Source organism: Chaetomium globosum, genomic scaffold (genome assembly GCF_000143365.1).
Source record: "Chaetomium globosum CBS 148.51 scaffold_5 genomic scaffold, whole genome shotgun sequence".
Lineage (NCBI taxonomy): Eukaryota > Fungi > Ascomycota > Sordariomycetes > Sordariales > Chaetomiaceae > Chaetomium > Chaetomium globosum.
This window is the reverse complement of record NT_165980.1, coordinates 1885726-1910963: the sequence shown is the minus strand read 5'-3', so window position 1 is coordinate 1910963 and position 25238 is coordinate 1885726. Positions and strand designations below refer to the sequence as shown.

Genomic DNA, 25238 nt, shown 5'->3' with positions numbered 1-25238 from the left:
CGAACCTGGATCCTTGGTGGGTGCACGATAAAAATGATCGACCTGCCTTTGGTACGTAGGTCTTTCGAGTCGAAGGTCGCTCGCTGCCTTGCCCGTTTCGTTGTCATGCGCCCAACTAAATAGTTACACACCAGGACGACGGTTGGCAGCTCTGGGAACGAGGCGGCGGCGGGACTGAGTGGGTCCCAAAGCAATCCCACACAGCGCGGCACCGGCTCGAGGTCAGGCTCAAGGCTCAAGGATTACTTGCGCCCCCCGCTATGCTTTCTTTGCGGTCGAGGTGCCGAGTTCGCTCGTCATATCGGAACTGGGGGTTTGGTCGAAATATGAAAGTATGCGAGTTTATGGGGAGTGCAGCGGTTCCAAGTTGGGGTGCATCGATTATTTCTGGGAAGGATCGAAAACGTCTCTCGCCATACATCACCACGAAGCTCAGCTTAATTATTAGCACTAGAATTGCATGTACTTACCAGTCAGAATCTTTTGGGATGCCATCGCCAACAAAGTCGGCGTTCGGGGGACAAAAGTCCCGTGCCGAACCGCCCAATACCCAGCAGCCGTGATGGCTTTGCGACATCGTCGTAATGGGTTTACGAATGTGAATACGCGTCCCGGGAACGGAAGCCAGAGAAACAACGTCTTCACAGTCTATCTGAGTCAAGTTACCGGAGTAAATTTCAGGGACGGCGCCCGACACGGCATCAGGATACTACAACTGGTCAGTTTCGAGTAATCGTTGTCGATCCGGGCCCGTCCGCCGCCCACCTGACACTCCCGGTTAGCGAATGACCTCATTGGGTCGGAAACATTCTCCAGAAAGGAGCTGCGAGTTCGAAAACCGTTACAGTTTTGGTGACAGCTGCTCTAAATCTTCGCCCTCATCCCCGATCCGTCAACCTTGCTACGAAAGCGCAAAGGTTGTGTCGAACAAAAATACCCATGATCGGTAGGACGCCTGAAGGTACCTAGGTACTCCGTTGTTGAACGGAACTCTCGTTCCAGCGCAAAGCCCGCCTGCGCGGGGCGATCACATGCAGGACGTGACTGAGTTACTGGCTTGAGACTGGGTTTGCAGCAAGCGAGGGTTGGGTGATGAACGATGGTTCTTGGCAGGGCCGAGTCAAAAACATGATGTCAATTTTGGCGGATCGGACGGGACGGACCACAAACATCCATCAGACCCGACCCCAGCTCAGTTCTTTGCCGGAGAGCGGGGCCGTCGCCAACAACACACCACCTCTCGAACTATGAGTGACGGCCAAAGTTGAAAAAGAAGAGAAACAAACCGGCCAAATTGTACCAGTTCGGGGGCATCACCATGTTCCGACAAGCAGCACTGCGACGAATCACCGTGGCTCCCGGGGCTCCCACGCCATTGCGAGTTCATGTTCCCCGCCGGTTACTCTTTTCCCCGCGGAGCACCAGGAGGTCTGGCCGGGCTGTCGAAAACAACCTCGATATCAGGCGCATGTCGAAACAGTCGGAGGAGTGGCACCGCAACCGGCGCACCTTTCTCTGGTGTGGGCGTCATCGCCGGCGTCTTCTAATTCATATACACAGCATGGAAGCTCAAGGTCGAGCTGTCCATGCCCGTGAAGCTCGACTCCAACATTCCGCCCTACGATCCAATCGAATCCCCCAGCGCTGCGGAGTGTAGAGTAGTAGTCCACAACGATGGAGGGGCCGCGAGATCGTGGCGCCCGGGAACTGCCCGGTCCCGACCTTTCCCCGCACCCTCGACCTCTCAGCCTTCACATGCCCCGATCAAATTGCCCTATCCAACCACCCAAACCGACACGCTCACGCCCAGCTCTCACCACCCCCTCCGAGCAACACAACAGAGTACACCATTGTGGAGACTCGGCCTGCGCACAGTAACCTTCGTCAACCTGCAGGTCTACGTCGTCGGCTACTACGTCGCAACCGCCGACATCGCCGCCCTGCAGAGCGCCCTGACCAAGAAGATCAACCCGATCGCGACGACGCTGGTGGCGAGCGAGCGCGAGGAGCTGCGCGGCGCGCTGCTGGACCCGGTCGAGAGCGAGCGCACGTGAGACGAGCTACTCGCAGGTGAGATTCCCGCCCGGTCCGCCTTCCGCGTCGTGCCCGTGCGCGACACCGACTTCCACCACCTCCGCGACGAGTTCGTGCGCGCCGTCCAGGCGCGCGCCACGCCCGAGACCGCGGCCGACGATGCGTTCGGCGAGGCCATGCGCCAGTTCAGGGCCGTCTTCAACCGCGGCAGCGTGCCCAAGCGCAAGGAACTGCTGCTCGTGCGGGACGAGACGGGGAGGATGAGTATCTCGTACGACGCGGGGGCGAATAAGAAGGAGGGGCGCCCCGCGGGGCGGCAGCTGATTGGGGTGGTGGAGGACGAGCGCGTGTCGAGAGCGCTGTGGCTGAATTACCTAGCGGGGAAGAAAGTCGCCAGTGAGCCCGCGAGGAAGAATATTGTGGAGGGGATCATGGAGTTCGTGGAACGGCCCATCGGCACTGTTGCAGCGCAAGTTGTGCCAGTTGTGAATTCCAGGGTGTAACGGGAGGCGTTGAAGCGCGTGTATCTTGGTTTTGTACGAATAGAAATACCTCCAGAGCAGGGAGCGCTTGCGCGGTTATGCTAACACATATCAATTCATGTACTCTTAGATACTTCTCCGCACGCTGCATTACAACTAAACGCTTTTATACGTCGCGAATGCTAGAGAACCCTGCCTGAGTATAGAATCATGGGTATCCCTCATGCATGGGCCTTTGAGAACGATCATAATCACAGAGCACCAGCCTCCTTCAACAACACGTCGATCGACTTTCCATCCTTGCCGCTAGAGACGACGTTGTTGAGATCCGAACTCCCTCCAATGTGAGTGCCACCGATGAAGATGTTGGGGACGGTGCGCTGGCCGGTCATCTTCTGCAAAGCGTCCTGGATATCGTCGCCGTCGTCCATCTGGTTGAGCTCGACCGCCTTGTATTTGACGTCCCGGGTGCTGAAGACACTCTTGGCGTCGCGGCAGTAAGGGCAGTACGACTTGCTAAAGATCACTGCGGGGCGGCAGTGGTTAGCGAGAGTCCGAAGTCTGCGTGAGAAGGAAGCTGTCGGGGGCTAACGTACTGACGGCATTTTCGTCGATCAAGGCCTGGGCTTTCTTCTGTGCGGCTTCCATGTTGATTGATGGGGCTGAACCGAATAGTCTGCGGAATATGAAGGACATGGAAGTCGATGCGGGGTGGTGAGGGCGAAAGAAGAAGGAGGGTGAGGTGAGGGGCAAAGCGGACTCCTTTAATGGCCCGGGTCGTGGTTGCAGGACAGCCGGCAAGGTACAAATTACTACCCAGGTATGTCAACCAGAAAGAATACCGACGCAATGGATTTGTCAACCGGAGCTAGCCGATGGCGGGATGACACTAGAATCAACAGGGACCGAAGGTTCAGTGAATTGTAAATATTAAGCCGTCGCGATGAGTAAACTAAGGCATTTCTCTTCAAACTCTTTGGAACCGAATCTCGGGAAACAGATTTGTCTTCTGCCAAGCCCCTGGATTTGAGATCAGCCTTTCCCTGCACGGAACGCTGGTTCCAAAGCCGATGACGCAAGTGGTCCGTGTACTGCAAGCCCTGAGTCTCCATGGCTGCTGGTGAAATGCATCAGGATAAAGTGAGACTGAACTCGATCAGAAGGATGGAAGCAAGGCGTGCCTGGTAAATGCTGTAGAGTTAGGTAGCAATGCACCACGGGCCGTGGAGCTAAAAGCGAAGCTATTCGCAACGGCGGTCCCCGTCTCAAGGCGGCCGAGGTCCTGTCAGCGTTGGATGACCTCATTGTCTCGAATTCCACTCCGTAATTTGCCCACATCCAACTGCAGAACACGCTATGTCAAGAGGCAAACTTCTTGGGCCTGGGGCGATCGTGGGCGCCTGTCTCGTGGTGGATTTTTAACCAGTCGTCTGGAGCGAAGCGGCTGCGCGGCTTACATAGGATGATACGCATCTTGATTCTGTTCAACATCAGATGCCGCCATCTTGATGGGGATCTGAGATTGGGACCAGGAACACGGTGCAACATCAGGCGTGTCCGGCCCGTATTGAACCTCTCAACAGGGCAGCCTATCCGGTCAACCGCTGATCCCCCAACCAGTTCATTCCCATTTTTGACTTCCGCGGGATGCGCATCGCGTTATCGGCGATCTGTCGTTGTGCAGCATGTTTGCATCGAGACGACGACTCAGGCAGTCAGGTTCAATAAACCCGGGTTGTGGTGGGTCGAGGAATCCGACCGTGAACAAATCGTAGCTGGATGGAGAACAAGCGGATCCCAACCAGATGGGAGGGGTTTTGATCCACATTTACCGGGTTAAGGCGGGGTCTCGGGCCACGGGGTCGTTCCAGGACATGGAAAAACTGGCACCCTTGCAGCCCTGCGGTCAGTCATGACCGCCACCCAAAAGTAATCGACCGGTCGGGAACAGCAGACATCAAACGGCGAGCAACCTCAACGTCACCCGCACATTGCCCCCAAGGCGGTGATCGACCCAACGGCGTTGTTTTCTTTCCTTTTCCGGAATTCTGGTGTGAGGACAACACAGCTCTTGTGCTCCCCTTTCAAGGGCGACGGCTTTAGCCTCAAACGTGGTCATTGACGGACCAGTCCTCTCCCTCCGACTGATGCATCAGCCCAGCAAGCTTCGCGATTCCCCGCGTCTCCGCGTTCATCGTACTAGGCGACGAGCCGGTTGATATAATCCGGCTACCGGTCCCTCTCTCTCGCTCATCAGGTCGACGGCATCCTGTCGTAAGACCGCACTAAAGTCGCCAAGGTGGCTTCAGGTTCGGAAATTTGGGCATCACCAGGTGCCTCATTCGCCAACCTCGCTGGCAACCTTACTTCAGCACTGCGGAGTCTCCCTGCCTCACTCCAGCCTTACTTGGATACCACCGCGGGTCACCTTGTTGGTGCAACCGAGTATCTCCAATCAACAACCGGCTTTTCGCCCACAGTACTCTACACCACCGCCGGTGTCATCCTGTTGCTCGGTGCGATACCGGCCGTCGTGTCACGCAACGGACAATCCAACAAGAAATCAGGGATCATGCCGCGATATGGTTTCTCAAATCGCTGGGCCGTATCGCCCTTCAGCTCCCAGGAGGGCGTGCCCGACGTGACCTCGGATGACTACAGCTACATCACGTCGGCGGACCTGGAAGACCATGGCATCGATATGCCCCGGCCCTACGCCCCTCACTCTCATATAGTCGAACCGCATTCTCACTTCGCACCTCCGCATTCCCATTACGCCCCGCCTCACTCTCACATCGACTCGCATCCCCATTCGGCCCCGCCCCCAACCTACGGCCGACAACGGCCCGAGGACGACGTGCTGCTGATCAAGCACAAGGCCGTCAACTACCCTGAGCACTTTCCAGCCTATTCCATCGGCGACGGGAAGCTTTTAGTCAGCGACCTCCGCGAGCGTGTCAGGATAGTCATGGACCTGTCAGATCGCCAGGCAAGACGGATCAAACTCTACTACAAAGGTCGCCGCCTCAAGAAGGCCGACGCGCCGGTACGTGAGTACGGTGTCAAGAATAACAGCGAGATCCTCATGGTCCCCGGAGAGTCGAGTCGTGGAAGTGGCAGTGAGACCAGCGAGGAAGTCGTGGGATTGGGCCGAGACGAGCGGGAACGCTATGAGACCCAGGCGAGCTCTCCGAGAGTCGGCAGGTCAGGCAGGTGGGAGGACCGCAGTCCGCGCGGCAGCGGGTCGCAGGTTGGTCTGGATGTCCCGACGGACGACAACAGGAGACGAGCAGCATCGAGAGTCCGGACTCAATCCCCTGGATCTGGCGTGTCTACCGCCAGTGCCCCTGCCGCCACTCCCGTCGGCAAGCCCGGAGGCCCCATCGAAAAGCTAAACGGGATCTCCGCAGACTTTAACAGCAAATGGCTCCCCCTCTGCCTTGAGTACATCGCCAAAACTCCTAGCGACCCGAAGAAGCGCGTTGATGAGCACCGCAAGATTTCGGAGAGCGTGATGCAGCAGACCCTGTTAAAGCTTGACGCCGTCGAAACATCCTCAGAACAAGGCGCGCGGGCTGTAAGGAAAGCGCTAGTGATCGAGGTGCAGGGCGTCCTGAACAAGATGGATGCTGCGAAGAATGCAGCATAGTAGTGGCATGTACTCCCGACTCGTGGCACTCCATCCAGTCTTGATTCCAGACGCATTTCTGGGACAAACCCAGCCTGAACGTCTTCGCTCATTCTGCGCCTTTGCCATCCTCCCTTTCCTGTCTGTTCCCTTGCAGTTAGTCTCTTCCACCTTTTTTTAATACAGAGAGCATAGCGAGATGCAGATGGCTATTTCCGATTCTACTTTAAGCATAAGAGCCCAAACTTGGTTTCTGTTAGTCATCATTCTGTTCTGTTCTTTATTCTGGGAGGTCAGCTGGCTCGCGACCTCCCCTTAGTGATCAATATCTCTCCTCATAATGGAATAATAAACTTGCTTCCTGAAGCAAATGCCAGTTTATGTGCATGAGCCACGATTAGAATTTAGCCTCGATGACCGTAGAGAACCTGAGCTCAAAGCTCAAATGGGTCGTGATGGCTGACAGCTGCCCATCCGTCGCCAAACCAGCTGGTGGATCTGGGGAAGAGAGAATCGAAGCCCCACCATGCGGGCGCGGTAGGTCTAACCCTATCGTATGCTGCCTCAGGCCACAATCAGCGCTCGCTTGCCGACCTCCACTCAGTCCGAATTCGGCCTAGCGCATTTTCGCCGGGTTGGCTGCACAAGGCCAATTTTCAGCACACACAAAAAAGTCGAAGAACGACCATCAACCATCACAAGGGTAAGGAAGCAGCCAGCTGCTACTCGATCAGCCGGACTGTGACTGATCAACCTGTTTTTCTTTCTTTTAGTCCAGGTCATCACGCCAAAATGTCTTCGTTCGAGTCTGTGGTACGTACGCCTCAGCTTCCCTCAACACCTGCACCTCGAAAGCCGCGCGAGATGCCGGCCGCTCCAAGTTCGCGATGCAATCAGCGGAAGACAGCGGCGGGAACGGCGGGCGGCTGGAGGGCGGCACAGTCGGGGTGGGACATTGGGAGTCGGGATTTCAAGAATGCTAACAACGATGCGCAACAGGTCGTGATCGATGGCAAGGGCCACTTGCTTGGCCGCCTGGCCAGCATCGTCGCCAAGCAGCTCCTTAGTGGCCAGAAGATTGTCATCGTTCGCTGCGAGGACCTCAACATTTCCGGCGAATTTTTCCGCGCGAAGCGTACGTACCACCTTTCATTGTTCGGCATTGGGCGGGATTTCGGTGGTCAGAATGAAGGCGGGGCTTTGGGACGAGAACAGGGAGCGCTTGGGATTTGGCCGCTCGGATGATGGGGGAATATCATGTCGGGATTGAGAACAAAATGCTAACTGTCGGGAACAGTCAAGTACCACGCCTACCTCCGCAAGGCGACCCGGTACAACCCCACTCGCGGTGGTAAGTCCAACCTACATGGCCGGAGGCTCCACGACCAGGCGATTCTAACCGCGCACAGGTCCCTTCCACTTCCGCGCTCCCTCCCGCATCTTCTACAAGGCCGTCCGCGGCATGATCCCCCACAAGACCGCCCGCGGTGCCGCCGCCCTTGAGCGCCTCAAGGTCTTCGAGGGTGTCCCGCCCCCGTACGACAAGAAGAAGAAGATGGTTGTTCCCCAGGCCCTCCGTGTCCTGAGACTGCAGCCTGGTCGCAAGTACTGCACCGTCGGTCGTCTCAGCCACGAGGTCGGCTGGAAGTACCAGGACGTTGTTGCGAGGTATGTTCCTCATGGGATCTCCGAACGGGCCCGGCTCTTGCGGGTCGGGGGGAAACGCTGGAATACTGACTCTGTGATAGGCTCGAGGAGAGGCGCAAGGCCAAGGGCGCCGCCTACTACGAGCGCAAGAAGCTCGCCGCGAGGCAGCTCTCCGAGGCGAAGAAGACCGCGAAGGTCGACACGAAGACGAGCGAGGCCCTCCAGGCCTTTGGCTACTAGAGATAGTGGCCGACTCGCACACCTCCTTGTCCTTTATGCGATTTCACTCTAGATTGGCGCGGTGGTTCGGGGCATCAACTTCATTTGCGTGGATGGTGGGGATAGGCAATGGCTATCTGACTCGCTGTGCGTCCCAGGCTTGGGACCTCATAAATACATGAGATCAACCAATGGAGACCGAGGTTGCATGGGACGAAGACAGCACAAAACGAAATACCCGGTGCTGGCGGCAAGGCTTCGTGATGTTGTGGGGCAGAGGCGCTGTTAAGTCAGGCCTCTCGATATGACCGCCGAACGCCTCGGCCAGTGCCCCGCTCATGCTGAATAAATGACCATAATCTGTACCAGCGCCAGTTAGTTGTGAATGCAAAGGGACGAGCCCTGGGTGGGCTGGTGAAACCATTTGGCAATGTCTTGACAATTTTTGTGGCCAGATCTCGGGGACCTTTTGAGCTGCTTAGAAGACAGGTGGCGCATATCCAGGTAAAGGACGCGATGTCTCTTGGTGTGGTTCCGGGATCATCGAGACGGAGCTGGGACCTACAGAGGTGGTGGTGGGTACGGTGACATACCGCCCTTGGAGGGTGTAAGTCGTGCTAGGAAAAAGAAGTGTTCTCCCAAAACTGGAAGCCTTAACCTAACAGAGCATGTCTCGGCCACTCTGGAAACAGCCTCAGCAGCCCCGATGCCGCTTCAGCATTCTTCACCTTATCAACTTGGAAGGTTCTTGTGCTCACGCCTCGGTAATGCCCCTACGGTTTCCCCAAGCTCTGATGCCACGGCATTGTCTCCGCAGTCTTACCCTGCTGTGAAGTCTGGACTGGAAGGTTTCCATCATGGTGATTTGATGTTCTGTGCCTTGGCGTATGTTCTCTTAAATGAGAAACTGGCTATCTAATTGGTGTATCACAGCTCTTCTATTGCTTCTTTCCGGAGTCAAAGACTCAATCTCAAAATAGGGAGCTGCCTGAGCGCCTGAGCGTGTGATCTTATCACAGGAAATATCATTTATACACTCATGCCTTTCCATGCTCCCCTAGACCGGTGGCTTGAGGTTGGTTACGAACAAAACGATACCAACAGGCTCTCAAGCGGCGGGCATCGGGCTCAGTATCCTTCCCTCCTCCCCCCCGGTTCCAGCAATTCGAAAACGTCGAAGAGAAAGTACCACATTCCCATTCATTCTAGGTGCTAGTCAAAATAACCTCGACCACCAGTTGCTAGGCTCCATTTCTAAGCTCTTAGACTCTCAGGCTCATGACCTTCACCGAAAGGGTCGGGCCGGGCTTGGGGTGAACTGCTTGCTGGGCGCAGGATCTCATCCGCCCCAATCGCTCGTCAGAGTCTAACTGGTGGTTAGGGGCTTGCCGTGATTATCTCTCTCCGTCGTTATGACCCATTGCCATCTTTCTCAACAAGGTTCGGAACGCTCTCCCTAACTTGGAAGACCATCGCCCGACCGATCAGCTGCGCATGAATATAAGCCACCGTAAATGTATACGAAAGGCCTGACTTTTTGCTTGAAAGTGTATCATTCTATATCTCGTTGCACTGTTGTGACACGGGTTCAACGTTCCAGATCATCACATGAAGAAAACGTACTAGGATATTTTCTTTAAATGATAGCCATTTAGAAGACGGCGCGACGACCGTCGTGAGGCCCTCGAAATTTGAGAACTGTCCAAACAGTGATGAAACAGGTGGTATATCCCATTACCACAATCGGAGCACTCAAACCTCATATCCAATCTCTAATTCTCTATTCTCACCTCCTCGGCCATATTTAGACGCCTTCCACAGGATTAGCCAAAGAGTTGCGGTAAAAAAGCTTGATGTTTGCTGGCGGTGTAATATCTTCCCTAGGTAGTTACGGTAAAATAAATGTGCTTGTATAAACTCTACGACGCTCGGTACATCGTGGTATGCATTTCCAAAAATGGGCGGCATCCATTGAGCCGGGTTGACACTGCAGTATTGCATCCATAATAAGCTTCTGAGATGGTTTTCTAAAGATTCCCAAGGCATCCCCGCTGTACTTAGTCAGGGTCCGGATCAATTACACTCCCATCAATGTCACCAGCCCGTTGCAGTGTAATTGCACCTTACGTAAGCGAAGCCACATTGAATTGATCCACGGAAGGCACTCGTTGAAATGGATGCAACATGTTGAAATTGGTGGGGCCGAACTGTGGGCCCCGTTGTGGGGCAATAACCTAACCCAAAATGGGAGAAGTGGGTCCAAATTTCCATACAAATCCCTAACCCTAGCTATCATCAATCATCTTCCATGTGTCCGTGTGTCTTCCATGACAGTATTGGATCGAGATCATCAATCACGCCGGCATCGTACCAGCTGCGGAGGATCTGACAGAGAGATATTGTGTTCGCCTGTAGCCGGTTGCGTAAAGGAGTAACCATATGGCCAGTAACGCTGAACAAGCGCTCAACTTCGGCGCTCATAGGAAGCACCGTGTGTAGATCCAACGCCATGCGCGCAAGCCGTGGGTAGGTGTTCCTTCTCTTGTGCCAGTAGGCACGGGGATCCTCCTCGTACCGATCAAAGTCGCTATTATCTAGTTGCCAACGCTCAAACTCGTCAAGTTCGACCAGCGCTGGCGATGGAAAGGGTGAAGGAGAGGTGGGTGCTGAGTTTGTTGGAGTTCGCTCCTGGGTTCTGAAGATTGCGAACCTGTTGCTCGAGAGGCGGGGGATTTTCGTGGGTGGTTCTGAAGCCTCTTTCTGCTCGACTGGTAGGTCTCGGTATTGTTGCCTCCAGAGTTCTCGGACTTGTAACTTCGCTGGCTCGATCCAGTCAGCGTGATGCTCACGCCACGCCTCGAACCTACCCCATCGGTGCCGAGGGTGCAATGCGGTGGCAGCGTAGATGAGAGGAGACTGGCCGATCTTCTCGTAGTATTTGTCGAGCTTCATCCATGCGTTGTTGACGTTAATAGCGACGTGTTCGCCGTCAACGAGGTCTTCAACTCTCGCCTTCGCTCTCTCGAGAGACTCAAGGAGGAACTCGTACCCATCGAGAAGATCCCAGCTTGCTCCCTGTACTAGACTGATCGGCTCATCGCAGGAGCTGCGCTTCTTCTCACGAGGTTGACCGTCGCCCTGAAGAGCTTTCACAACGAGCTCAAAGTCGAGAAGGATCTCTTTCAACACAGAGATGACCTCCCAGTCGTTCGCGGTCAACTTGTTCTCCTCATTTAAGAAGAGCGGCTCCTTCGCGCCTTTCTTTAGAGTGCCTGCTGTCGTCCGGAACTGCGAGTCAACGTGAAGCTTCGCCTCAAAGAGGAAGGTCTCGTAGAAAGGCTGGAGTTGAAGAGCGCGTTCCATCATGAAGTACTGAGAGAGCCACCGCGTAGCGTTGTCTGTCACCACTCCGACCGGCGTGTGTTTCTTGATCTTCTCACCTTCGGAGGCTTCTCGGATCCGTTGCTCTTGCGCCGAGATGAGCTTCTTGGTCCAGAGGTCTGACCTGTTGACCTCCTTCTCACGGTCAGTGATAGGTAGGTTGACAAGGCGAGATGCACATACCTGACAGAAGTTATGAAGCTTACCAATGGGGCCTTTCCTCCTCCATTGCTCATGCTCATGTTGAGTAGTGAGTAGGCTAGTAGAGACTTCTCGCTCAAAGGCATCACATTCTACACCAAAGAGTAGTGCTCTAACTACTAGGTTGATGATGTGGCCGAAGCATCGAACTCTCCTCTCTTTCCACTGGAAGCCGAGCTTCTCACCGATTATTTTCAACGCGGCGTCGTTATTTGTAGCGTTGTCGACAGTGAAGTAGCCAATCTTCTTTTCAATACCATAGTTTCTAATAACATCGAGGATGGCCTCCGCGATGTTCTCACCCGTATGCCGGTCACTCATCTCTGGCAGACCGAGCACAATCTTGTGAGGCGTGCGTGCCCTCTTCGTCTCGGAAGACTGCGCTCACGCCGTAGAGAGAGAGGCGGTTGCGTGAAGTCCATCCATCGAAGACTAGATGAACCAGCCCGGGGCTCTCCTGGAGCGTCTTAACCACCGCATCCTTATGCCGCTCAACCTCTCGTACAGCGAGGGCGTGAACAGTCTTCTCGGAGAGGTTGGCGATTTGAATGTCGACAGAGGGGTTGAGGTAGGAGAAGACATCGCGAAGATAAGGGTGTTCAGCTGTGCGGAAAGGAATATTGGCGCTGATGAGCCATCCTACAATCCTTCGTTTAAACTCAGCTCTATCGAACGCGCTGATCAAGTGGTTGGCCATCCTCTGATCCTCGGCGTTATTCGCATTGAGATTGAAGAAGGTGGCGATGGATCTCGAATTGCTGCTCTCGCGTTGGGGCTTGACGGCAGAAGGCGGCGGTCGCTTACCGGTAGGATCGCTAAGCTGGTGAGAGTTAAAGAGATGAATCTCGACGTTCACAAGATTTCGTGGGTTATAGGCGGCTGGCTTCCGGTTGCGTTGTTGGATACATCGAAGGCATACCCATACACGGTCTTTGCCGTCGCGTGAAATATCATACCCGAATTTCCATACCCACGACCACGCTGGCCCCTTGCGTTCAGTGAATAGGTAGCCGGGAAATCGCTTGAAGAGAAAGGCCAGGTCTTCTTCAGTACGTGTAGGAACCGCGGCGACGGCAGCAGATGCTTCTGTAGCCATTATGGTGGCAGGTAGGCCAGAATGCCGAGCTCGTCAGAGCTTGAGCTGCGAATTGACTGGGATTAGGGCGGTGGGAGTTCTGCCGATGCCCTGACCGCTTCATGTTAGTGTTCACCATACAAATTACTATTAATCACTATCACCTGCTAAGAAGGACCCACTATTCTGCAATGTCTGCAATAATGGATCCACGTTGCAGAGGGCCAGGTTGAATTGCAGGGGTTTTGGAAGCCTTCAGTTGCATTGATTTATGTGGGGCGTTGCAGCTGCAATTCAACTGCAATGTGTATTTCCGTGTAATTGCTCCGGACCCTGTACTTAGTTTTCGGCCCTCCGTGTGAAGATGATCTTCTGCTTCATTCTAGGCGGTATCACTTGCAACTTGGGGATCAGCATTGCCCCTTCAATGTCGCCATTGACACTTTCCTATATTTTCACCCCAACCATCTTCTTATGAGTCGCTCGTAGTTTAAATCCTTTCCTCGTAATCACATGACGCACCAGTCGGCGCTACACGTAGCACGCACACGTTACAGGTCAGCTTCTAGTTTTTCCAAGCTGGCTGACCTCATGTTCAGAGGTTTCAGATTCCGGGCACCATAGTTAGTTAGTTACTTGGTTTTAAGCAAATAAAAATCATGTTTCGTGCCAACCCAAGTTAAGTTTACAGAGACTTGAAATCATTATCAGTCCAAGTTACTAAAAGCTAAGGTTTCTTTAGGACATGGTAACTCTCTTTCTATCTATCTCCGAAATAAATGTAAGTTTGAAGAAAGTTACTTGAGGCTTGTCTCCTAGCTTGCCTGTTAGTGTGAGCTTATATCGAACAACAGCCACACTGCAGATAATGGGACTACTTTTAAAAGCGTACATTATAAGTCCATAACTCAACTATTCTAATAACCCTTTGAAAGTCAATTGTGCTAGTTAGTTATAGTTAGTTATACTTCTATGCTTTGTAAAAGACATTGATATTATCTTACCCTTGTGATGCAAGAATCCCCATTGTGTGATGAAGTTACTTAAGAGATAGTCCGTGCCAGGCCGCCGCCCCACTTTGGTCCTCTGCAAATAGTCTGTGAGGCGCCTTGCACCTTTAAAAAAGATAACTCTTTCTTCGACCTTTTTTCTACTATTTGCAATCGATGCAGTGTCCCGTATCACCTTGCCCCCTACAGGGGTGTGCTCTAAACATTGTCGTTGCCGGGACGACTGGGCGCGACGGTGGAGTGCACGAGCTTGCTGATATGAGGAGAAAATTCGGATCCATTGCAACAACGAATCACAACGGGAGCTTGGCTCAGTTGGAAGAGCGCAGGTCTCATACTTGTGTATGATTCGGTGTCAAATCGAAAATATCCTGAGGTCGTGAGTTCGAGCCTCACAGTTCCCACTTCCTTTTGCTTCAAATGACTTTTTTGCAACATCTCTAACTGGCAGAGAACTTTTATCTTGCGTCGGGGACGAAAGGGGAGATGAAGGGGGCGAAGGGTCGAAGGGGGCGAAGGGTCGTGGGGCGCGGGTTGTTGGTTACATTATTACTTCGTCACTTTGCGACGGTCACAGCCCCACCGTTCCAGGAGCTGGAAAACACAAATGTTATGCACCAGCATCGCTTGTCCAATTTGTATTTGGGTAGCCCTCCGCTAAGTGCCCAACTTCTCATACGCGGAAATTACAGATACAAGCCCTCCGGTTCACCCTCCTGCTTCGTACGTAGCACCCTCTCGCGAGCGGCGCGGAAGTCTGCCATCTGCACCCGCATGCGGCGCTCCCGGAGAGCCATGAGACCGGCCTCGGAGCAGATGGCCTTGATGTCAGCGCCCGAAAGATCATCTTTCTGGGCGATAAACTCCTCCAGGTCGACGTCCTCGTTAAGAGACATCTTGCTCGTGTGCAGCGTGAAGATCTTGCGCTTCGTGTTTTGGTCGGGATTCTCGAACAGGATCTTGCGGTCGATACGGCCCGGTCGGATGAGGGCCGGATCAAGCGTCTCAATTTTGTTGGTGGCCATGATAACCTTCACGTCACCGCGGTCGTCGAAGCCGTCGAGCTGGTTAAGTAGTTCCAGCATAGTCCGCTGCACTTCGCGCTCGCCACCCGAGGTAGAATCGTAACGTTTCGTGCCAATGGCGTCGATTTCGTCGATGAACACAATCGAGGGGGCGTTCTCAGCGGCAACCTAGAGTATATTAGCAGAATCTCGAAGTGGTTATTCCGGTGAGGCTTACCTGGAACAATTGCCGGACCAACCGGGGACCATCACCGAGGTACTTTTGGATCAATTCGCTCCCGACAATGCGCAAGAACGTGGCAGAGGTCTGATTGGCCACAGCCTTGGCCAGAAGTGTCTTTCCTGTACCAGGTGCGCCGTAGAGAATGACACCCTTGGGTGGCTTGATGCCCATCTCCTCGTATAGCTCGGGATGCAACAGGGGCAGCTCGACCGACTCTCGCACCTCTTGGATCTGTTGCTCCAAGCCACCGATATCCGCATACGACTCCGTGGGCGCCTTGTCTAGCTTCATGACGCTCACAAGCGGGTCTGTATCGTCTGTGAGGACGCCGACAATGCTGACGGTTTTGTGGTGCAGCAGTACGCTAGCGCCAGGTTCCAGCAGATCCTTGTCGACGAAGCTCATGATACTGACGTAATACTCCGGCCCAGTTGTGCTAGAAACAATGGCGTGGTCGTCATCGATCATCTCCTCGAGCGTGCCAACCCCCATGGGGCTGCCCCGCATGTCGTCAACACGGCTGCGTTCGTCGGCGACCCGGTCTGTGGATTCTAGTTCCGAAGTGGGCGCCGAGTTGTCCTTGACAGCCTTTGCCTTCCGAAGGCGCTCTTGGTTCTCGACAAATTCCTCTTCCAATAGCAGGTGATCGTGGATGCGCTGCATGCGCAGCAGTCGGAGCTTGCATCGACTCGTGGGGAAGACGGGAGGCATCTTTGCGGCAGCGCTAGTGCCACCGGCCCTCTTCTTCTTGCGGCCGATGCGCGCGGTAGGCCTCGGGGGTGGTTCATACTTGGGCTTCTCCTTCTATTCGTGGCAAGGCTGGTTAGCAATGTGCTTGGCGACGCCTTGGGCGGCGATGTAGATGACCGCAGTGATCCCCAGGAACCCGAACCTTCTTGTCCTTGTCATCTCGCGCATCCTTCCCGCCACCACCCATACCGCCCATTCCGGATTGATTTTGACCCTAGAAAACCGTCAGAGCCCATTTAGCGGCCATGCTCGACTGAGCTAACTGTACCATGGTGCTGGTGTGCGACCTCGGTCGAAGCGACAGAGCAAACGATCGGCTTTGGTGCTACGGGATTTATTGACACACAAGGTGCGTTGCTGAAGGTTTCCAGTGCGTAATGAGGTGATGCGGACGATGAGTGATCCGGCGGTGAGTTGAGGTGTTGGTTGGTGTTGTGATGTCGATGGTCGGTGCGAGCTTGAGGCGAGCTTTGTTGGGAGCCGCCAGGCGGCAGAGGAACGCGCCAACCAGGGAGTGGGTCCAAAGGTGTGTTCCACCGCCAATGACATCAAATGGTCCATTCCAGCCCACCATCAGCTTGGTGTAATCCGTGAATGGCACATGGCACGATGGGGATGCAATTTGTGTTTTCCACCCGGGCGAGAGAGCCCTTCTAAGTTGCGCACTGGTTGTTATCAGCGATGCAGTCGTAGGCCTGTAGAATTACCTGTGCAGAATACCAAGGGTGTGTGTTTCCATTCGAGGAGACCTCGCTGAGAACCGCCCTGCCCTTCGCCAGCTGAATTCTGCCAGCGACCCGCAATGACGGGGTGTTTGTTAGTGGGAAAGACCGTTCGAGAAAGCCTTAAAACGCCTGACAAGGCTGTTCCGATTTTCGTGGCGATACTATTTCTACCAAACCACCTTCATTCCCATCAATGATAGATAAGGTCCAACGAGCTTCTAACGCTGTCCTAAATTTGGCGAAAACGGAACCACATTTCAGCGCTACCCCTCCAAGAAGTACCTAAGTACTCGCCCCCTTGCGATCTCCCCCACACCCACTCTATCGTCTTCTGCCGCGAAACCGCAGCCTCAACCACGTGTAGCCGAACCACAACCATCAGCGCTCCGACTCTGGTCCTTGGACATCGTCGACCGTCATGGCCACTACCCGCGAGCGACGTATTGCGAAGGAACTAGCCGACATTCACAATGACAAGGATAACTCGGGGGTCCTGGCAAACCCCGTTGACCCCTCCAACTTGACGCACCTCAAGGGAACTTTTCCAGGGCCACCCGACACGCCATATGCCGGAGGCACCTACCAAATCGATATTGTCGTCCCCGACATGTACCCCTTCAAGTCGCCCATCATGAAATTCGACACCAAGATCTGGCACCCAAACGTCAGCAGTGTGACGGTAGGTCCGAGCGTCGCAGGGAAGGCAGGAAGCAAACGAAGAGCGGGGCAAGGCAGACGGGGCTCGGGCATCAAGGGCAAGACTACAGAGGTTAACTCGCAGCGTTTTAGGGAGCGATTTGCCTTGACACACTCGGCTCGGGGTGGTCCCCTGTCGGAACCATCAAGATGGCGCTGATCTCGCTGCGCATGCTCCTCGAATCGCCGAACCCCAAGGACCCGCAAGACGCCGAAGTCGCAAAGATGATGATGGAGCAACCGAACGAGTTTGCCGCCAAAGCTCACGACTGGGCGGTGAAGCATGCCGGTGCCCCACGGAGGGAAACGCTGACGCACAACTATGAAAAGTCAGCCACACCCGTTGTCAAGGACGATCCGTCGCGGTATGTTGTTCTTTAGATATGGCGAGGTCTCCCCGGGGTTGAGGACATCATTAGCAGCCATGGGGCAAGGATCATGCTGACGACGGATGACCATTCTCGTCTTTCTTGCAGATACAAAGGTTATAATAAGGACTTGGTGGATCGGTTTTGTCAACATGGGCTTCGAGGTTGATGCCGTAGTCGATGCGTTCATCTTTGTGGGTATCGACCGCAACGGGGGCGAGGACTACGAACTGGAGGAAGCGTACATGGGCGACATCACCGCGCGGCTCCTCGGCGAGCAGTAGTATAGCCAAACCGACGTCCCATATAATCAGTGGATTGAGCGCGGCGTATCTAGCTACACTCCAAAGCGCCAGTTCACACGGTTGCGGCGGGTAAGGGGCGGGGGGGGGGGAGACGAAGCGGTGTTAAGGCGTCGCCGGCGGGCAAGAGCCCGAATCCTATCTTGTCCCCTACACGCATAAGGAAAGGAGTTTATGGATGGCGCATCGGCGGACAACTTTATGGGACTTTGTGATTGTTTTCTCTTTTAGTATTTAGACGAAATGCAAAATGGGACACATTGCTTCCCACATGTTTCTCAACCCCCACATAGCCCAGGGAAGAGAAAGGCTGAAACTGCCCAGTGAACGGCGTCAGATCAGTCCTTTTAAAGGGCGTTGAACGTGGTTCTTATTTTGAGTAGGGACGACGCTCCCTCTTCAGCACAGCAAACCCATTCCCTGCTCTGTGTCGGTTGCGCCATAACGGGGGCTGACATCGAGCCTTTTGCATGCAAACATGCTCAGCTGAACCCGCAAAATAACCACTTTTTGCTTGACTGCCCCCCCCCCCCCCCCCCATCGGGGAGGGTATCCGGGTAATCATGCACCCATGTTTTTCGGACGCATCATCGACGAGGACAACTATTTCGCATGCACCAACACACACATGGGCCGTGAAGAACGTTGGTGAACTGCAAGAATAAAACAGCAAGAGGCTCCATAATGCACAAAACGTATTATGCCCAAACCACCCAAGTCCCCCCTAGTCTATAAGTCTGCTAATGCCTTAGGTTCGCCGCTCCCAGAGCGTAGTCTCCTTACTCTCACAACCGCCGCCTAATCTCTAGTCACTTCCGCATTCACTCGCAGCGGCAAAAAAAGAGGGAAAGGACCAACATGTACAAGGCCAGCACCGGGATAGCATTACCATGATACTACAGTGCTCGCGTCTAGAGCAGATCGCGCCTGACAAACTCGTCGCGGAGGGCCTTGCCCAGACCGGCGGGCGACCGCTCGACGATGACGCCGGCGGCCTCGAGGGCCTTGATCTTGGAGTCGGCACCGCCCTTGCCACCGGAGACGATGGCGCCGGCGTGGCCCATGCGGCGGCCGGGGGGCGCCGAGATACCGGCGATGAAGGACACGACGGGCTTGCCGCCGTTGGCCGTGTTGTTCTCGCGGATGAAGTCGGCGGCGTCCTCCTCGGCGGAACCGCCGATCTCGCCGATCATGATGATGCCGTCCGTCTCCGGGTCCTCGAGGAAGACCTTGAGGCAGTCGATGAAGTTGGTGCCGCTGAAGGGGTCGCCGCCGATGCCGACGACGAGCGACTGGCCCAGGCCGGCGTGGGTCGTCTGGTTGACGGCCTCGTAAGTCAGGGTGCCGGAGCGGCTGACGATGCCGATGCGGCCGCGCTTGTGGATGAAGCCGGGCATGATGCCGATCTTGCACTGGCCGGGGGCGATGATACCAGGGCAGTTGGGTCCCACAAGGCGGGTCTTGCTCTGCGACTTGAGCATCGAGGTGATGCGCACCATGTCTAAAACCAGGTCAAAACTCTTGTCCACAGCTGCGCCGGTTCATTCTCCTGCTCGCGACTGACCATGTTGGGGAATGCCCTCCGTAATGCACACAACGAGCGGGACCTCAGCGGCGATAGCCTCCTCGATACCAGCAGCCGCAAGTGGGGGCCTGTTGATCCGCAGCTTGTTAGCGCGGCTTGCCTCGGGTGAGTCGTTATAAGGGTCTCCTTACGGCACGAAGATGGCTGTCGCGTTCGCGCCCGTCTCCTTCACGGCGTCGCTGACGTTGGCGAAGACGGGGAGGCCGAGATGGGTTTGGCCGGCCTTCTTGGGGTTGGTCCCGCCAACAACCTTGGTGCCTGAACAAATCGCTCGTATTAGATCCATGTTCGCCCCGGCGTTGTCTGGATAGCCCTCGTTCGGTTCTAGGTAAAATTACCATAATCGATCGCCTGTTGCGCGTGAAATCTGTAAAAACACTCGCCGTTAGTCTTGAGTCTTTTATACAACCCCTAATTTTGCGCCGAATGGTAAACCACGAGCCGCGATAAGTCGCACAGCGAGGTAGTAGTGTGAAAGAAGCGGATAAATATTGGGTACTTACGTTCCCTGCTTGCCGGTAAAACCCTGGTAGAGGACCTTGGTGTCGCCGTTAATGCGAAGGTTCTGAATGGTCGCAGCATAGGGGGAGGCGGAGGAGCTGTAGTTCCTCTGGGCAAGCTGTCGCAGGAGAGCGCCCGCGGGCCGCGATTGCCTCGAGAACGCCTGCATTGTGCTGTGTTTTGAAGGGAGCAAGGGAGAAATCGGAAGGATGTCGTCGGGGCAAGGTGAGCGGAGAGGGCGGCCTAATGCAGGATGGTGATGGCTTCGTTGAGGGTGTCGTTTAACTAACGGGATGCAACGGCCTTCGTCATTTCACTCTAAACCGCGACCTTGGCCAAAATTGTCGCCAGCTCCAACCAACAGGGCTCCTCTCCATCTGACAAGCAAGGGCCAGGCTGCGGTCATTGGTCCAGGCGTGAAGTCTCGGCAATTGCGGCGGTAGTATTTTTCCGATGAAACCCGCCCAAAGTGGGCGACAAATTAAGCCAGACCGCAAAACTGTCTCACCACCAAACACCACCATATCACTGCAATTCAACAACGCCCATCCGCTTAAAGAATGCGTTGGAATTAGAGGAAAGATGTCAAGGAAGCGAATAGACTCGTTTTTGAAAACTTTGCGAGAAAAGACCGGCACAAACTGCCCTCTTTGGTGGTGGTTGATGGTGGTGAGGATGTTTTGCGGTAGGGCTTTTTTTGTCAACCGCTTTGCCGCCGGCTTTGGCTAGCGGCACAAGATCGGGAGCTTCCGGGGTCTGACCCCACGTGCTGTATGTAAGTGGCAAACTGTGCAGATTACTTTTTGTGGATACCCGGCCAGCAGCCGTGCCTTAAGCCGAGCTCCCAGGTAACTGCCATGGTATTACAATTTCACGTTACAACGATTTTACCCCTCCAAAATTACCAGACAGATCTTGAGTCGTTGAATCGTCACACAGCAAAGCACAGCAAACCATCGCGCAGCAAGACGCCCCCGGGAAGCGACACGGCCAAAAGCACCGGCGCCCTTCGATTAGCGAATTAAAAACAACCCGCACAAGGCATTCCATAGGACCCGCCAGCCCGCCTGCAGCCGCGATGGCGACGACGACGGTAACGGCGACAATTCGAAAGAAGGACGCAAACCTGCCGTCGGAAAACGAGCGCTTCCTCCGATGCTGTGCGGATATTGCTAGCGCACTAATCGAAGACCACGAAGCGGCCAGGGATCCGAGCCGGCCTCGAAAAGACATCAATCTCAATACCCTCCGATCCAAACTAGCCAAAAAGCACAAGATCAACAATGTACCGCCTCTTACTGCCATTATCGCGGCGGTACCCGAGCATTACAAGAAGTACATTCTCCCAAGGCTCATCGCGAAGCCAATCCGTGAGTTGTCCCGTCCTCGAGGATAAGAAACTCCCGACCACTGACATCCTCTAGGCACATCTTCCGGCATCGCTGTGGTGGCTGTGATGTGCAAGCCACACCGTTGCCCTCACATCGCCTATACAGGAAACATTTGCGTCTATTGCCCCGGCGGACCGGACTCAGACTTCGAATATAGCACACAGTCATACACAGGCTATGAACCAACATCTATGAGAGCCATTCGCGCTCGCTATGACCCGTTCGAACAGGCTCGCGGGCGAGTCGACCAGCTCAAGGCTCTCGGCCACTCGGTCGATAAAGTGGAATTTATCATCATGGGCGGTACGTTTATGTCATTGCCGGAATCATACAGGGACGAGTTCATATCGCAGCTTCACAACGCGCTCAGCGGATACGGGACCCTGAACGTGGACGAGGCCGTCCGGGCTGGCGAGCAGAGCAGCATCAAGTGCGTGGGCATCACCATCGAGACGCGGCCGGATTACTGCCTGCAACCACACCTCTCCAGTATGCTCCGGTATGGCTGCACCCGCCTTGAAGTGGGTGTTCAGTCGTTGTATGAAGACGTCGCCCGCGACACCAACCGTGGCCACACCGTAGCAGCCGTGGCCGAGACTTTCTGCCTCTCCAAGGACGCCGGCTTCAAGGTCGTCAGCCACATGATGCCCGATCTTCCCAACGTCGGCATGGAGCGCGACCTGGATCAGTTCAAAGAGTACTTCGAGTCCCCCGCCTTCCGCACGGACGGCCTCAAGATCTACCCGACGCTAGTGATCCGCGGTACGGGGCTCTACGAGCTCTGGCGCACAGGCCGGTACCAGAACTACACGCCCAACGGGCTCATCGACCTGGTGGCGCGCATCCTCGCGCTCGTGCCGCCCTGGACGCGCATCTACCGAGTCCAGCGCGACATCCCCATGCCTCTCGTCTCGTCGGGCGTGGAGAACGGCAACCTGCGAGAGCTGGCGCTGGCGCGCATGATGGACTTCGGCACGACCTGCCGCGACGTGCGCACGCGCGGAGGTCGGCGTCAACGAGGTGAAACACAAGATCCGCCCCAACCCAGATCGAGCTCGTCCGCAGGGACTACACGGCCAACGGCGGCTGGGAGACCTTCCTCGCCTACGAGGACCCCAAGCAGGATATCCTGGTTGCGCTGCTGCGGCTGCGCAAGTGCAGCGAGAAGTACACGTTCCGGGAGGAACTGGTCGGGCAGCCGACCAGCCTGGTGCGGGAGCTGCACGTCTATGGCATGGCGGTGCCCGTGCATGCGCGCGACCCGCGGAAGTTCCAGCACCAGGGCTTTGGGACGTTGTTGATGGAGGAGGCGGAGCGGATCGCGCGGGAGGAGCATGGGAGTGAGAAGATTAGTGTTATCTCGGGGGTGGGCGTCCGGAGCTATTATGCCAAGTTGGGGTACTGGTTGGATGGTCCTTATATGAGTAAGTGGCTCAATGGGAGGCCGGGGCCAGAGGAATAGATGGTGACGGCAGGCGGCGTCGAAGCTGGTCAGGAAAATGCTTTTGGGCTGGCTGTTTCACGGGCAACTTGGCGTTTGGTGACACGACACGAGCATGCATAACTTGGGAGGCGTTGGCGGGGATAAGCATCATCTGTCATGACTGGATAGTTCAAAATGTGCATGAAATATGGATTTCCTCGCCTCCGTTGCTTTCTCATCATTCTTGAGCGTAGGAGGGATCACGATGAGGGTCAATATTGCACCCCTGAATAGCATCAACCTGGACAGAACAAGTATAGCCACCTATGCTTTCGCCCCCTAGCCGTAGTGGCCACATCCTAGTTAGTGCCGTTTTGCATAACTACTCCATACAGCGATCCTGCCAGGGTAAGCAATGAAACCATTGACCAGGGTGCTTCGTCACCCCGGTCAGCTTATCCGCCATGCCCAACACGAGAAATAAGGAGAGGGAGGTACCGAGTAAACGATGACAAAAAACCACCCAGTCTTTCCTAGGTCGGAGGGTCAGTCTCTGGTCCGATGTCCTTCGAAAACGGCCATGACGAATCATGAGCATCCCATCCCCGAACCCCGCAGCACTAGATCGGACGGCAGGTAGCAAGCTGCCTACTACTTGCTCAGCTGCCTATCTAGTGCGGACAGCTCCTGAGTGGTTGTAACTTGCATATCTGGAGCGGGTCCCAGCCGCGAATTCCGTCGAATCGGTTCTGGCGGATAGCGAGCACGTGTGCATTCTAGCTAAGAACGTCACATGGAGTTGTCTTTGCTGGACCTGCAGCGTCGTAAGTTGGCTCAAGTAAGAGCACACGGTTTGTTCTAACTTGAGGAGGGCCATGAGGACTGTCGGAGGGACGGGCTGCTATGTGTTCTGAGGGAGGATGGACATCTTCAAGCAAGACAGCGCCGGTGCGGAGCTCAATCAATCCATCCGGTCTCTCTTCGATGCTGGCACTGGCAACTAGTTTATTTCAACATCTTGCCATAGAAACCTAGAGACCACGGTGGATTGAACAACCGCCAACTTAGCTTCCCCACCAAGTCGAATTGACTGTGTTTCGGCATCGTTTGCACGCGCTTGCGTGGTGCGTCGTCAGTGAGCCGACACCGGAGGGCCCCAGCACTGACAAGGCGGCGGGCGCGATGCCGAGTAGCACGGGCACCGACGTTATGTTGGCATCCACATGAGCCCGATGTCAGCTTCGACTGCAGCGCACGGCGGCAGAACACCGCTAGCAGAGACTTGGGGCGGGAGAGGGAACGGCAGCCCTGAAGCTAACGCCGGTAAGTGAACCCTCTTGACCTCTTCTTCTTTTCTCTTCCTGGTCAGCTAAAGGGCCTTTCTCTGACCGCCGGCGGTCCAGGGACCGTTTCTTGCGTGGGAAGGAGTGGAGATAGCTTTGTTGTCTTCAACGGTTGGGTCGGTGTGATGAAGATTGTCGATAATTATGTTCCCCCGGCGTGGGAGTAGACGGGTTGAAGAGTATTGCAGCATTGCTGCAAGACCTGTGGTTTAGAGACGTTAGTGAGGCTGTGCTTCTGCCCTGCATTGATCTGTTCCAGTGGATGAAGACAAGATCAGTCAGGCAACCGAACAGGTTGCAGAAGATCCGCGGGGGCAGGAGGATGGGCATAAGAAGTAAGAGACTTAGGGCTTTGGATGGAGACGTTGGATGCCGCTGCGCATGATATTAAATGCCGGTTCGCTGCGATGAGAGGGACGAATGGTTCAATAAGTGCGTTTCGAACGGACGAGGCACCGGTGCCCTGTTTCGACTGCCGCATCTCACTGCACGCCGGGGGACAGTAGGGCCTGGAGATTTAGGCGCTTCGGTTGTTTCCGGGGGACCAGTTTGCCACGCGTGACATTAAGGAGACTAGGAATTACCGTCAACCCGGTTCGAGGACAAACGCACCGGGGGAACTTGGGTTTTGGATGTGCTTGTTCGTCGGAACCTTCCATTTTCGAGATCACGTTGTGCCCGGTGAGAATTGAGAAAGAGCCCAAACAGAAGAGCCTGAGAGCGGCTCATCTGTTCGATTCCATTTGATTCCACTTAATTCCACTGATCGGAAGGCTAAGCCGAGTGAGGAAAATGTAATTCTTCAATTGGCGTCCCCCATCCAGCGGCGGACGCGCGTTTGACCCTGTCATGTCACAACTCACAAGGCGCCCGGCGAGCATGGTGGCTGGTTCGCCCACCAAAGGCCCGGCTTCAGGCGTCCGGACAGGAAAACATTGGAGCCTGGAGGCCTTCCAGCTTCTCATCAATTTTATGTGCCCTTTCTTTGCGCAGAGCCTTGCGGGGCAGAGTGACACGCGGTATTTCTCCATTTCTGTGAATTTACTGCTTGTAAACAACCTGACCTGCAACTGTCAGCTTATTCAATGTTGTACTGTTTAATCCTGGGATACTTGCGATTATTGTTGTATTTTTGTTGTTCTGTTCTATTTATTTTTTTTTTTTAATATTTTTTTTTTTTATTTTTTTTATTTCTTTTTTTTTTCTTTTTTTTTTTTTTTTTATATTTT

At 54.8% G+C, this 25238-nt stretch overlaps 9 protein-coding genes and 1 non-coding gene across 10 annotated transcripts; 6 read left to right on the top strand and 4 right to left on the bottom strand.

Annotated features, from left to right (window-relative positions):
- Positions 1-1318: 1318 nt before the first annotated feature.
- Positions 1319-2537, top strand: CHGG_07436 (uncharacterized protein; the record flags this gene model as incomplete). Its single annotated transcript, XM_001225091.1, has 3 exons — positions 1319-1520; positions 1666-2033; positions 2145-2537. 3 exons carry the CDS (start codon positions 1319-1321, stop codon positions 2535-2537), a joined length of 963 nt encoding a protein of 320 aa, XP_001225092.1.
- Positions 2538-2767: 230 nt separating this feature from the next.
- CHGG_07435 (uncharacterized protein) lies at positions 2768-3164 on the bottom strand (the record flags this gene model as incomplete). Its single annotated transcript, XM_001225090.1, has 2 exons — positions 2768-3042; positions 3113-3164. The coding sequence occupies 2 exons, from the start codon at positions 3162-3164 to the stop codon at positions 2768-2770; spliced, it is 327 nt and encodes a 108-aa protein (XP_001225091.1).
- A 1924-nt stretch (positions 3165-5088) lies between these two features.
- CHGG_07434 (uncharacterized protein) lies at positions 5089-6165 on the top strand (the record flags this gene model as incomplete). The annotated part of the gene is made up of 1 exon (XM_001225089.1): positions 5089-6165. The coding sequence occupies one exon, from the start codon at positions 5089-5091 to the stop codon at positions 6163-6165; it is 1077 nt and encodes a 358-aa protein (XP_001225090.1).
- Positions 6166-6936: 771 nt separating this feature from the next.
- CHGG_07433 (60S ribosomal protein L16) lies at positions 6937-8031 on the top strand (the record flags this gene model as incomplete). The annotated part of the gene is made up of 5 exons (XM_001225088.1): positions 6937-6957; positions 7144-7279; positions 7442-7495; positions 7554-7812; positions 7893-8031. 5 exons carry the CDS (start codon positions 6937-6939, stop codon positions 8029-8031), a joined length of 609 nt encoding a protein of 202 aa, XP_001225089.1.
- A 2274-nt stretch (positions 8032-10305) lies between these two features.
- CHGG_07432 (uncharacterized protein) lies at positions 10306-12688 on the bottom strand (the record flags this gene model as incomplete). Its single annotated transcript, XM_001225087.1, has 3 exons — positions 10306-11574; positions 11713-11970; positions 12035-12688. 3 exons carry the CDS (start codon positions 12686-12688, stop codon positions 10306-10308), a joined length of 2181 nt encoding a protein of 726 aa, XP_001225088.1.
- A 1289-nt stretch (positions 12689-13977) lies between these two features.
- CHGG_11292 lies at positions 13978-14081 on the top strand. The gene has a single exon. It is a non-coding gene; the product is annotated as a tRNA-Met (tRNA).
- Positions 14082-14363: 282 nt separating this feature from the next.
- On the bottom strand, positions 14364-15946 carry CHGG_07431 (uncharacterized protein; the record flags this gene model as incomplete). Its single annotated transcript, XM_001225086.1, has 4 exons — positions 14364-14773; positions 14842-14870; positions 14927-15697; positions 15939-15946. 4 exons carry the CDS (start codon positions 15944-15946, stop codon positions 14364-14366), a joined length of 1218 nt encoding a protein of 405 aa, XP_001225087.1.
- Positions 15947-16818: 872 nt separating this feature from the next.
- Positions 16819-17748, top strand: CHGG_07430 (uncharacterized protein; the record flags this gene model as incomplete). The annotated part of the gene is made up of 3 exons (XM_001225085.1): positions 16819-17169; positions 17247-17461; positions 17592-17748. The coding sequence occupies 3 exons, from the start codon at positions 16819-16821 to the stop codon at positions 17746-17748; spliced, it is 723 nt and encodes a 240-aa protein (XP_001225086.1).
- A 929-nt stretch (positions 17749-18677) lies between these two features.
- On the bottom strand, positions 18678-20021 carry CHGG_07429 (uncharacterized protein; the record flags this gene model as incomplete). The annotated part of the gene is made up of 5 exons (XM_001225084.1): positions 18678-19267; positions 19331-19419; positions 19483-19609; positions 19690-19718; positions 19855-20021. 5 exons carry the CDS (start codon positions 20019-20021, stop codon positions 18678-18680), a joined length of 1002 nt encoding a protein of 333 aa, XP_001225085.1.
- Positions 20022-20930: 909 nt separating this feature from the next.
- CHGG_07428 (uncharacterized protein) lies at positions 20931-23306 on the top strand (the record flags this gene model as incomplete). The annotated part of the gene is made up of 5 exons (XM_001225083.1): positions 20931-21222; positions 21277-22232; positions 22292-22667; positions 23062-23074; positions 23204-23306. The coding sequence occupies 5 exons, from the start codon at positions 20931-20933 to the stop codon at positions 23304-23306; spliced, it is 1740 nt and encodes a 579-aa protein (XP_001225084.1).
- Between the last annotated feature and the right edge of the window lie 1932 nt (positions 23307-25238).